Raw genomic sequence first — 13,129 nt, 5'->3', positions numbered from 1 at the left:
AGACTTCACTTATTTTGGGTTTTGCCTTTTTTTTTTTTTTTAAAAAAATTTTTTTTTTCAACATTTATTTACTTTTGGGACAGAGAGAGACAGAGCATGAACAGGGGAGGGGCAGAGAGAGAGGGAGACACAGAATCGGAAACAGGCTCCAGGCTCTGAGCCATCAGCCCAGAGCCCGACGCGGGGCTCGAACTCACGGACCGAGAGATCGTGATCTGGCTGAAGTCGGACGCTTAACCGACTGTGCCACCCAGGCGCCCTGGGTTTTGCCTTTTAAACAAATGGAGCTCTTTATTCTAAAACAGTCCATATTCCTCATACTCCACAGAGCATCTTTTGTCCTGATTATGTGAAGAAATATTTTCATAGGAACTGTTACTGGAGAATCTTCCTTAAAACTTGTGTTCAGGCAGGGGTGCTCCATCAGACATCCTGCGGTCAGCCCTCTTTTTTTAGCAAGCGTGAGTGGTGCCGGCAGGCTCTATCTGATGAAGTCTGCTCTTTCTCTCAGCTCACATTTCTTCTCAAAGCTCATAGTGATCAGCCTTGAAAAAGGACAGAAGTGTGCAAAAGATTGCTGGGCACGGATCTTTAGCCCAGAAGAGGCTGCAAAGACACACGCTGGGTCCTGGGTTGCTTCAGATCGTACAGGGCTGTGCTCCATCCAGATGAGTGGCTTCGGAGGCTGATGGGGTGGCCGGGCTTCCTTGCGGTGCCCGAACCGCCTGGCCAGCAGTGAGTGTGCGGGTGGCCGTTGAAGGAGAGCTTTGACTGCAAGGGACACCAGGAGACACTTGAGGGGTGGAGACATATTGTCTGTGTATGAATGTGTTGTGGATGCGTTGTTTTCTCTGCAGAGTTTAAAATGGATTCTGCAGCTGCCAGGGCTGGGGGAAATTTGAATCACTGGGATTTGTTTTCTGTATCCTTCCCAGGAAACTTGTTTTCCTCCACCTGGCAACTGCCCATATTATTTTAGGGCAGAGGTTTGTTTGTTTGTTTTTTTTGTATTTTTCTTAATGTTTATTTATTTTTGAAAGAGAGAGAGACAAGGAGTGTGAGTGGGGGAGAGGCAGAGAGAGAGGAAGATACAGAATCGGAAGCAGGTTGTGCTGACAGCTGAGAGCCTGACACGGGGCTCGAACTCACAGACTGCGAGACCATGACCTGAGCCACCCAGGTGCCCCCTAGGGCAGAGTTTTAAACCCTTCGATAGTTTCCCCCCCTGCTGATAACCAAGGACAGAGAGACATTCCCTTAAATATTACCCTAGTTGTTGGGATTTGAAGGAGCCACTTAATCTCATTTCTTCTTTGATTTTTTAGACACAGTGATTTCTCCTGTATCCATATACAACTTCTAGATTTGTATACTGGAGGAACAAGTAATTTTGTTCTGTTTTTATTTCCTTTCTACATTTCCTTTGCCTGTGCTGTTGGAGAAGCTAATTATGTCCCAGCCTTTACTTGGAAGAGAGGACTTAACTTGTTTTGCTCCATGAACCACTGTATTTGGGGCACTGAGCTACCTGAGAATTTCCTCCGATTTGACACTGTGTTCTACAGCCTGTCACAGTTTGTATGAATGAGTAATAGGGGATTCCTTGTTGCTTTTTTTGTGGACATAGTTAAAGATAACACTGATTTTTGTGTAAAATAATTTTAATAGCTTCTCCTATTTGGGGTTAGAATGCTATTATTTCTCTCGAGTGGAGAGGGGAAAAGAGGTAAATTAATCATTTTCTGTTACTGATATGTTGCTAACCTATTTCCTTAGATTACTTTTCATTCAGAAAGTCCATTTGGACTTTGAGCTAATCATTTTGTAAACCGGATGTTTCTGTGATCTGAAAATTCTATATTCATCACTTTTCTGTGCCTCTGAGACTACCGTAATTCACCTAAAACGTGTACAACTTTTGTCATCTTCAAATTTAGTTAATATTTGTTACTGGCACAAGAGAAGCAGAATCAAATAATTTCAGTATTGGAAGGAAACTCCTGTAACTCATTCTCCTTTGCAGTGGTGGAATTTGCTTCACAGGATTCTGTTCTCAGCCTGAGCCCGAGAGACCAGCAGGACCTCTTCCGGGGCTCAGTGGTTGTCTGATCAAACACACACCACTTTTCTCTTGGATTCATTTGACCTTGTTTTTGAAACTTGAGAACTTGTTATTTGATATGTAACCCTGAACATTTAAATAACTCATGTTAAGGAATTTCTTCCACCCATCAAAACAACAATTAAATTATTTAGGTACTTAGAGTAATCTTGCTATTCACTTTGCCAGCATTCTGTGAAAATTCATGAAAGCGTGTGGTTGGTAGCTATGGGAGGGAGAGGACACAGTTTTGCTTGCTAACCTGTTCATCGCTGATCTTCTGGGGTAGCTTGATTCTGCCCATTAATTTTTAAAATCAAGAAGAAACACCTCATATAGCTGGGGCTTTATATTTGCAAGTAACAGAAATTGCCTTTTTTTTTAAAGTTTATTTATTTATCTTGAGAGACAGAGAGAGCAAGTTGGGGAGGGGCAGAGAGAGAGGGAGAGAGAGAGTCTTAAGCAAGCTCCACACTGTCAGCACAGAGCCCGATTTGGGACTAGGACTCATGAGCTGTGAGATCGTGACCTGAGCCAAAGTGGATGGCTTAACCCACTGAGCCCCCCAGGCGCCCCGCCTCTGAATAACTTACACCAGAAAAGGGAGAGGAGGGAAAATCTGAGAAGTCGGGTCTGAGGAAGGCAGCACTCAGGGGAGTCCCAGTGACTTCCTTCTCTGGAAAATTCTTGCAGAAAGCATCCTGTCCCAGTTTTGGCTCCCATTGTCACATTGGCTGGACACACTGGGCGTCTTTTTGCCGCTTGTGGCTTCTTCTGTTTTCAGGCTTACTGGAGGCCCCGTGGCCTTCTTGGTTTTCTCCCACAAATACACTGACTTAAGTCTCAGAGCTGTTAGTGGTTTCCTCTGCCCAGTCACGTTTTGAGTTTGTTGTGATGTTTTCCTGGGTGGCGAGTGATGCTCAGGTTGGCTCTCTAACTCGTGCTGTCATTTTGTTTATGGGGAGAGTTAAGGAGATTAGAAAATTATGTCACTGCTACCGTTCCTTCAGAATTTTCTCTTGTCTGTTTTTCAATCTACTGAATCTTGAGTTCCATTCCATTTTGTTTCCAATATTATTTGTTTGGAAACTTTCTCTGAAGTGATTTTGCAAGAAATTTGTTGATGTTATTTGTGCCTCTGGTTTTGCTCGTCCTCTTAGATCACTGTGTTCTATTTCGTATGTTGTATAATTTCCTGCTGATGCTGTCCTTAGTTTTCTGTTATTTTTAAAGTCTTGACTTACATGTTTAGCTCATTTATTTTCAGTTTTTTTAACATAAACATTTAAAGTTATAAATGTTCCTATAAGTAGTGTGTTCATTTTATCTCAGAAGTTTTGGTATTTTTCCATTATTTAATCAATTTTTGGGATGCCTGGCTGGTTCAGTAGAACATGTGACTCTTTTTTTTTTTTTTAATTTTTTTTCAACGTTTTTATTTATTTTTGGGACAGAGAGAGACAGAGCATGAACGGGGGAGGGGCAGAGAGAGAGGGAGACACAGAATCGGAAACAGGCTCCAGGCTCCGAGCCATCAGCCCAGAGCCCGACGCGGGGCTCGAACTCACGGACCGCGAGATCGTGACCTGGCTGAAGTCGGACGCTTAACCGACTGCGCCACCCAGGCGCCCCAAACATGTGACTCTTGATTTCAAGGGCAGTTCCATCCCCTATGACTTGGGTGTAGAACCTACTTAAAAAAAAAAGTGTGTGTGTTTGTGTGTGTGTGTATACTCTAATTTCATTATAATTCTTTGATCCTTGAATTCTGTAAAAGCATGCTTTTAAATATTCATGCATATGATATTTCACTGGGTTTGTTTTTGTTACTGATTTCTAATTTAATTCCCTTATGGTTGGAGAAAATGATCTATATGATATTGATTCTTTGGGAATTTTGAGATTTGCTTTGCGGTTTACTTTGTGGGACCTTTTGTAAATGGTCAGTGGGTGCTGAACAGGAATATGTGAATGCACATTCATATAACAGGGATAAGGGTCTGTGAATTGCCTGAGATCGAATAAATTATTGAGCCCCTATTCTTTAAAAAAATTTTTTTAATGTTTATTTATTTTAAAGGAGAGAGAGACAGTGTGTGAATGGGTGTGGGGCTTAACCAACAGAGCCACCCAGGTGCCCTGAACCCCTGTTCTTTTTTTTTTTTTTTTTTTTAATTTTTTTTTTTCCAACGTTTATTTATTTTTGGGACAGAGAGAGACAGAGCATGAACGGGGGAGGGGCAGAGAGAGAGGGAGACACAGAATCGGAAACATGAACCCCTGTTCTTTATCTGCTTGGTTTTGAATTCCTGAAAAAGACTTTGTATCTTTTTATAGGAATAACTAATACTTATATGGTGTTTACTATATTCCAGGCACTATTTTAAGGGCCTTACAGGTATTAACTTATTGTGTCGGTCATTTTTCCCTCAGATCTGTTTCTTGTACTTCATATATTTTGAGACTGGGTACATTTGTCACTAGGTACCTAACACCTGGTGACTGGAGTCTCTTATCATTGAGTATTTACCTTATTTATCTCTAACAAGATCTTTAACTGTAAAGTGCTTCCCCCCCCCCCCTGAAATTGATGTAATTACATAGGCTTTTCCTTTAGTTAATATTTGCTTGGCATATCCATTTCATCCTCCTTTGTGGGTCCTTTTATTTGATGTGTGTCTCTTAACAGCTTATGGGTAGATTTTGGTTTTATCCAGTTTTACCCTAGAGCAGTAGTCCAGGGTGATAGTCATAGTAAGAGCTTGAAGGCCAGGTTGCTGGGGTTTGCATTGTTGCCTGGGATGTTGATATGTGACAGCCACAATTCTATACTAGGGGATGGCAGGCATTTTGGCTTCCCTTTAGTTAGATTTTAACCTCTGCCCTTGTTTTATGCTCCATATCTGACCCTTGCTGTCCCAGAGGTAAGTACCTGGTGTATTTAGGTTCTGATTCTCTTTAGGATTTTGTTTTTACCCTTTCAGTATCACCTGCCATGCACTTTATGGTGTGTCTTCTTACTTTGCACTATGTTTTTTTTATCTTTTGAAAAATGTATTGGTGTATCCCCAAAGAAGTCATAATAAGACTGTTTACTTATAGGACTATTTGAAATTAAGTATAAACTATAGATGTAAAAATCTTTGAATAGTACCAGGCCCATTAGAAGTGCTTGGAAGGATTTGTTTTTGTTTTGTCATTGATACTAAAATTACAGTTTGACTTTTTAATGCTCTTGGCTGCCCTGAAAGTATCCACAATCCTTCCTGCCTTTTATTTGTCACTATTAATTTTATCATCAGGTTCATTTATTTTTTATTTTATAATTCAACCTTTTCTTCATCTTTGCTTTTTTCTTATGCAGGTGATTTGGGGGAGATGTAACTTTGGAGCATCTCAATTCAGCATGTCTAAAGTAGTAACTGGATTTAATGGAATTTTAAAATCATTTTCCAGAGGAGGATATGCATAATTAAACTATATGATAGGTTAAGACGTATACAATTTTTTTTATATTTGAAGAGTATAGGATACTTCCATTCCAAGTAGTTACGGGGACTGAATTCTCAATTTCATATGGAGAGATTAAAATCTCTGTGAAGTAAAACTTCCAGTTTCAGTGGGAATCTCTGATTTTAACAGATTTTTTTTTTTTTATTAAAAAGGACATTAGTGGTGGTGATGGTTGCGCATCAAATGAATATACTTAATGCCATTTGCTAAAAAACAAAATTCAGCTGAGTAAACTTTAAAGATCTTATTGGCTTTATTCAGAAGTTCATGAATTGGGTGGGATCCAATGTAGCAGACAGAAAGTAGCCCTGAGATGCTGTACAAAATGAAAGACTTCTGTGGGCAGAAGAGAGCAGTTACAAGGTGAAAAAATGAGTTGGTTACTGCAAGATCACTTTCATCATGGGAGAGCAGCGGTCTATCAAGCGGGTTACTTAACTAGTAATCTCTGATAGACTGGTTTAAGAATCCCCTTTTGGGGGAGTCAAAACTATAGTTAAGTCTCAAACATGGTAAGCATAAGTGACTCCATTTTGTGCCTCAAATTATCTTTTTTTTGTTTTAAATGTTTGTTTATTTGAGAGAAAGAGAGAGAGAGAGAGAGAGAGAGAGAGAGCAGGTGTGGGAGGGGCAGAGAGAGAGGGGAGCAGAGGATATGAACTGGGCTGTCAGCCCAGGTGGGGCTTGATCTTGCGAACCTGGAGATCATGACCTGAGCCGAAGTCAGGCACTTAACCGACTGAGCCACCCAGGCGCCCCTTGAATTATCTTTTTAACACACTGAACTATACACGTAAAAATGTTTAACGTGTAAATTTTATATTATATACATTTCACCACTATTTTAAAAAAGAGTTATTACTATGTCCGTATCTCACATTGAGGATGAAAGATGATGCCCATCAGTGTGAAAATCTCAGTCTTAAGGGACCATACAAATGGGGTGAGCAGAACCTATTGGTGTCACTCATTTCCTAATGGGATTTTTTTTTTTTTTTAAACAGGAAGGAAAAACTGATGCGATGCTCTCAATGCCGAGTTGCCAAATACTGCAGTGCCAAGTGCCAGGTAAGAATGCTCCGCTGTATGTAAATGATACCTTAAGTTCTCTGCCCCCCCCCTTTTTTTTTTTAATAATTTTTACAAAAAAATCTTCATTAATTTTTGAGAGAGAGAGAGGGGCGGGGGAGGAACACAGAGAGAGACACAGATCTGAAGCAGGCTCCAGAGTCTGAGCTGTCAGCACAGAGCCTGACCTGGGGCTGGAACTCATGAACTAGGAGTTCATGACCTGAGCTGAAGTCAGATGCTCAATAGACTCAGCCACCCAGGCGCCCCTTCAGTTCTCTGCTCTTAAAATTGTGCTCTGTGATGCCTGTTGGCCTGTTTCTCTTTCTTTACAATCTTTGATTTATTTTAACTTATTTCCCTTCAATTTAAAAATTAATAGTTATGTATGGTAAAAAAATCATATATATGATATCTCTCTATATACACTAAATACATAGTACACATACATCACACACAAAATGTTCACTCCTATCTCCTTGTCCTCCTGATCTCAATCCCAGTGCCCAGAGATAATCACTGTTAAGTTTCTTGTGTGCTTCGCTGCATTTTCTCATGCAAGCACATTCATACATTTATATTCTTTGTTAAAAAAAACAGATATGGGTGACTCTTGTATACCTTCATTCTCCTTTTTGTTTTATCATCTGTCTAGAGGAACTTTCGGTACCATCCCATTGATTCCCTTATATGAATGCACCATGGTCATAATTTCCTCAGTAAGGAATGCTTACATTATTTTCGATATTTGGTGTTGCCAGTAATGGACCAACCATCTTTTTGTGAACATTTCTGCTCACTTCCACAAATTAGTTGTAGGATAAATTCTTCCCAGTTGTATCGATTAGTAAAAGGATATATGATTTTGGATTTTTTTTTTTTTTTGATTTTGGATTTTTAAAGATATTGCCAAATTCCCTTCCTAGAGTTTAATTTACGGCAACTGACAGTCTGTGAGAATACCGCCGTTAACAGCTTTGAAATTCTTTACAGGATGTATAATTAACATTCAACATAACCTTTTCTTCTAACCTTATGATTAATCATTTCATAAGAAATGTAATTATGCTGTAATGAATTGCATCATAATAAAAAGTCTAATTGGAGGTTTTGTGTCTGAGTCCCTTGCTCTCAACCTTCCACTCATCCTTTTTGTTTCTTATTTTGAGGTAGGGGTGTGTGTGTGTGTGTGTGTGCGCCGACGTGAGTGGACACACGCACACACACACCCCCCCAGAGTTCCTCTTTTCCTTTTTGACGTCTAAGCCATGCTTATCTCAGGAATTTTTGTTCTGTCATTCTGATTAGATATAGTTTTCTATTTCCTATCATATTCACATTTTTTCCTGGCTTTTGTTGCGCTCTATCGTCAAGGAACACAAAACAAAAAATATAAAAATAGAAGGTTAGAAGTAAAACTTCCTTAATAAAAATAGGGAATGTAAAAACCAGTTGGATTATTTTCACTTCATTTGTAAAGCAAAAATTCTGTCACAGTTAGAAAGCTACCAGATTTATGTAAGATCGTTAGCAATAATAATAACAAAAACCAAAAACATGAAACAGGGCTGTGCTTTTTTTCTACAAGATAAATTTTAGATAGACTGTGTTGTAGTGATGTTATCTAGCTTATTCATGTGAAACTGAGCTACGTTTCAGGAAACTTTAAGAAGACTATACTCTATATAGAACTGACGGACTACATGTTACTTGACACAAATCTTACATGACACAAATCTTCTGATGAACTTCCTTTCTGATCTCAATGACCTCAACATTTACTTTTATTTCCCCCTGTTTTTATGAATTTTTTTCCCCTCTCCAATGCTACTTCCTCCTTTTGTAGTACACTCAAAGAAAAAAATCCATTATCTGATTAGAATGAGTAGAGGGAGTTTGGTGGGTGGGTATGTCATTTTGATTCATTATAGTGCATGTACTTTTACCACATATATTAGCTGTTTACTGTAGCATCAATAATAATGTCATCGTCAGATATACTGTCGAAAGTAATGGGAAAAGAGCTAGTGAGGTGAAAGATATCATATATAAGCCAGCTAGTGCATGTGCTTGTATGTGTGTGGGGGATGGGGTGTGTGCAGAGGTGGGTGGGAGTCAAAGATTGGCTGGAACATATGCATTTAAACTGCTCTGTTTAGCTCACCCTTCAGGTACAGAATTAAATGTTGTAATTATTGTGGATTCCTACAAAGCAGCACAAAATTAAACTGACAAACTGAACTAGGAACAGTAATGAACAGGAGGCAGACGCCCTCGGAATGGAAATTGATATAGAGGATGTGAATTTGTAGCATAAAATCTATAATGTATTTACCCTGGAGGGACATAACTTTGCTTCATTAGCTTAGCATTTGATGTGTGGGGCCATGGCACCCATGAGTTGTCTGAGAGAAGCTATTGAGGCATTCTAAGGTCTCATGTCCCTGGTGCCCATAAGGATGCTTTCAGTGTCATTGATTTTCACATTTCATCTTTCAACCGAAAAGTGAAGTAACAAGAGTGGAGGTTTCCTCCAACTTCCTTCCCCATTCCTACTTCCATCTTCCAGAGGTAATCTCTGTATGTTTGTTTTGTGAGTGGAGGATACACACTAAGCTGTCAGTCTGCACTTTGTCTATAGTGTACATATACACGTATGCATTGACTGCTGTGTTCAGGACTGTTTCTGATCCTGGCCAGAGTATCTTGTCATCAGGGGCCTTGTATTCCTCTGCGTCTGCCGTATTATGATGTGCCATATGATGCAATAGAGGGCTTATCTGTGGGAACCAGTCTTATTTCTATATTGTCATAACCAGAACGTCACAGAGGATTTTGAGGTCAAAGAGGATGAGCGGGCTAAGTTTTCTTTTAAAAAAGCATGCTCAAAATTTGTAATATTGTTAAAAAGTAAACCAATTTCAAGTAAATTCACCAATTATTATTTTACCTGTGCTGGATTTAATTTGATTCATAGATGTACATTTCTAATTGAAATAATTGCTGAATAAAATAAGCAGGGATACTGTATCAAACTGCAGCTTATATACTTTTAAAAGTACTATATTAGCAGAGAGAGGCTCTATTTTATGTTAAAAATTATAGACCTGTTTAAAAATGTTAATCTTATTTGTGGGTTTACATTTTATGCTTAGTTACAGCATGATTTGATTCATTTTTGATGAATCTCACGTTAGTCAACATTTAACAGGGTGATTTAAAAATTTTTTTTTAAATGTTTTACTTATTTTTGAGAGAGAGGGAGAGAGTATGAGCAGGGGAGGGGCGGAGAGAGAGGGAGACACAGAATCCATGAAGCAGGCTCTAGGCTCAGAGCTGTCAGCACAGAGACCGACATAAGGCTCGAGCCCGTGAACCATGAGATCATGACCTGCGCCGAAGTCAGATGCTTAACTGACTGAGCCACCCAGGCGCCCCTTAACAGGGTGATTTAATAAGTTGAGTCTAGAATATTACACTCACTACTGGTAATAATGAAGAAAGCCAAGCCCTTAGTTTATTTCACAAATAGTTCTGTGCCAGGCTTCAGACTGATAGGACGTGCACTGAGTGTTCTAGAGAAGTTGGCTTCATATCTAATTGTAAATAAAAAGAGAAAACTCTATAAAGGTTGAAATTATTTGTTCTTACTTAAGTTTTTGACTTCTACAAATGTCTGGGGCCCTAAGCTGGTCTTTGCTCACTTCTCGTTGACTTGCTGGGTGATCCCATCCCCTTCCGCAATGTCAGTCGGCATCTGTATATTAATCTTCCTTGAAACTCCCATCTCTAGCTTCAGCCACCAGCCCCATACCTTATGGGGTACGTCTGCTTTGATGGTGCACCCATATCTCAAATGCCCTATAGCCGGACCTGAGTGCACTTTCTTCGCCCAAACCTGCTTTTCTAGCCTCAGTGAGTAATTTCACCAAGCACCCTGCAGGCTGAGTGTTCAGGGTGTCACTGTCTTTGGCTCATATCCTTTCTTGGCCCCATGCCCAGTTAATCACCTTGTCCTGCTGATTTTACCACCTGAGGATCTAACTTGCCTCGCTTCTCTCTGGCTTCTCTACCACCACTTGTGTGCATGTCACTGTCAGCTCCCTCCTAAGTTGATTGCAGCCTCTGTGCTCCTGCCAGCTCTTTTTCTGTTTTCCACCCCGGAGCCAGAGTGACTGTTTTATTTCAGAGCGTAAGCATGATCTGTCACCCACCAGCAGAAAGCCCTGGCCGCTTCCTCAGGATGAAATTCAACTTTGTGGACTTTGCTACACTTTTACTTCTGGGCCTTTGGCTATATGAGTCCTTGGGCTTGGACCCAGACCTGCCCCCTATCTGCTGAACTCCTAGTACTTATCCTTTATGACCCAGGTTAAATGTCACTCCCTTCTTTCCTAAACTCCTGAGACCAGTTTGTGTCTCTCCTTTTTCACACAGAAATTATCTTAATTATTGGTTTAATTGCCTGTTTCTGCAGTTAGAAGGCCAGGTTCACTGTGGGGTGGGGGTTCTCCCTGCATTGTACTCTGCTGTACACGGAGTGTAAGTGGTCGAGTGAATGAATGAATACATTCATGAGTGATACTTGTTGGTTCAAATTAGATTTTAAAACATTACGTTATCTTTAATCTGCCCATAGTAATATCTCTTTACTTTCTTAGTTGTGATACAGTTGACGTATAACATTGTGCTAGTTGTAGCTGTACAGTGTAATGAGGTGATATATGTGTCTATTGTGAAGTGAACATCACAATAAGTTTAGTTCACACCTATCATCATACATAATTATAATCTTTTTTATTGTGATGAGAATTTTTAAGATTTACCATCTTATCAAGTTTTAAATATACAATACAGTAATTATTAGCTATAGTCATCATCCTATGTATTACATGTTTGTACATTTTGACCACTTGCACTCATTTCCGTTACCCTGCACTCCCTGCCTCTGGCAACCACCTATCTGTTCTCTGTATCTGAGTTTGGTTCTTTTTAGATTCTACATATAAGTGAGATGGGTAAATACTTCTTGAGCCATCTATGTAGGCATTATTGATTCACCTCCTGCTCTGGTAGGTGAGGGAATTTAGCTCACCTACATCAGCACCTACTTCCTCTCCCTCTTCTTACATAATTGTCTGAGAACCTTCCATTCATCCAAAGTTTATCCAGTAGATACTTATTGAGTAGATACTAGCTAGTCATTCTGGGTGTTGGGGTGGTGGGCAATTAGCAGTGACAAGTAAACATGATCCTGGCTTTCATAAAGTTCATATTATAGAGCGAGGAGACGAGAATACCAAATACCCACAATTAGATGAGTGAATATGATTTGGGTGAGTCCGAGCTCCCCTTTGAATAGGTAATTACAGAAGGACTTCCTGTAGAGGTGACATTTGACCTGGGGTCTAACTGACAACAAAAGTAGCTAGCCATGGAAAGATCTAGAACAGATTTTTTTTTTACATAAAAGGAACAGCAGATGCTAAGGAACTGAAGGAGGAACAAACTTCTCATGTTAGAGGAATAAAAAGGAGTTGGATAGGGGCGCCTGGGTGGCGCAGTCGGTTAAGCGTCCGACTTCAGCCAGGTCACGATCTCGCGATCCGTGAGTTCGAGCCCCGCGTCGGGCTCTGGGCTGATGGCTCAGAGCCTGGAGCCTGTTTCCGATTCTGTGTTTCCCTCTCTCTCTGCCCCTCCCCCGTTCATGCTCTGTCTCTCTCTGTCCCAAAAATAAATAAACGTTGAAAAAAAAAATTAAAAAAAAAAAAAAAGGTGTTGGATAATGGTGGATAGACTTTGCGTCTGTCCAAACCCATAGAATGTACAACATCAAGTGTGAACTTGAATGTTCACTATGGACTTTGAGTGATAATGATGTGTCACTGTAGGTTCATCAGTTGTAACAAATGCGCCATCTGGTGAGGATGTTGATAATATGTGCAGTGGTAGGAAGTGAATGGGCAGCCTCTGTACTGTCCTCTCAGTTTTGCTGTGAGCCTGAAACTGCTCTAAAAAAATTAAATCTTAAAAAAATACAGAAAAGAAAAGCAGCTGGATATGAGGCTAGTGAGTTAAGATTTGAAGGACTTGATTATGGTTTTATCTATTGATTTACTTAGCAAATACTAGTGTCAACACCAGAGTCAGTCCATCTTCCTTCCTTCCTTCCTTCCTTCCTTCCATCTTTGTTTATTTTGAGAGAGAGAGAGAGCGAGAGAGCGCATGTGAGTGTGAATGAGAGAGAGAGAGGGAGAGAGATAATCCCAAGCAGGCTCTTGTCAGCTCAGAGCCTGACACAGGGCTTGATTTCAGGAACCAAGAGATCATGACCTGAGCCAAAATCAAGAGTCAGATGCTTAACTGACTGAGCCTCTGGGGACCCCAACATCAGGACTTTCCTTCCTTCCTTCCTTCCTTCCTTCCTTCCTTCCTTCCTTCCTTCCT

The 13,129-nt window shown here is 40.2% G+C and overlaps 1 protein-coding gene across 3 annotated transcripts in view; it reads left to right on the top strand.

Annotated features, from left to right (window-relative positions):
• The window catches only part of SMYD3 (SET and MYND domain containing 3), a 689,995-nt gene that overhangs the window by 156,675 nt on the left and 520,191 nt on the right, over positions 1-13,129 (top strand). For all 3 annotated transcript variants that reach the window (XM_040451870.1, XM_040451871.1, XM_040451869.1), the window contains exon 2: positions 6,619-6,682. In XM_040451870.1, coding sequence (XP_040307804.1) covers positions 6,619-6,682 — 64 coding nt within the window. The remainder of the gene's footprint in view (positions 1-6,618; positions 6,683-13,129) is intronic.

The sequence above is a fragment of the Herpailurus yagouaroundi genome, unplaced genomic scaffold (genome assembly GCF_014898765.1).
Source record: "Herpailurus yagouaroundi ecotype Mexico unplaced genomic scaffold, PumYag 205, whole genome shotgun sequence".
Taxonomy (NCBI): domain Eukaryota; kingdom Metazoa; phylum Chordata; class Mammalia; order Carnivora; family Felidae; genus Herpailurus; species Herpailurus yagouaroundi.
This window is presented reverse-complemented; position numbering and strand designations above follow the sequence as displayed.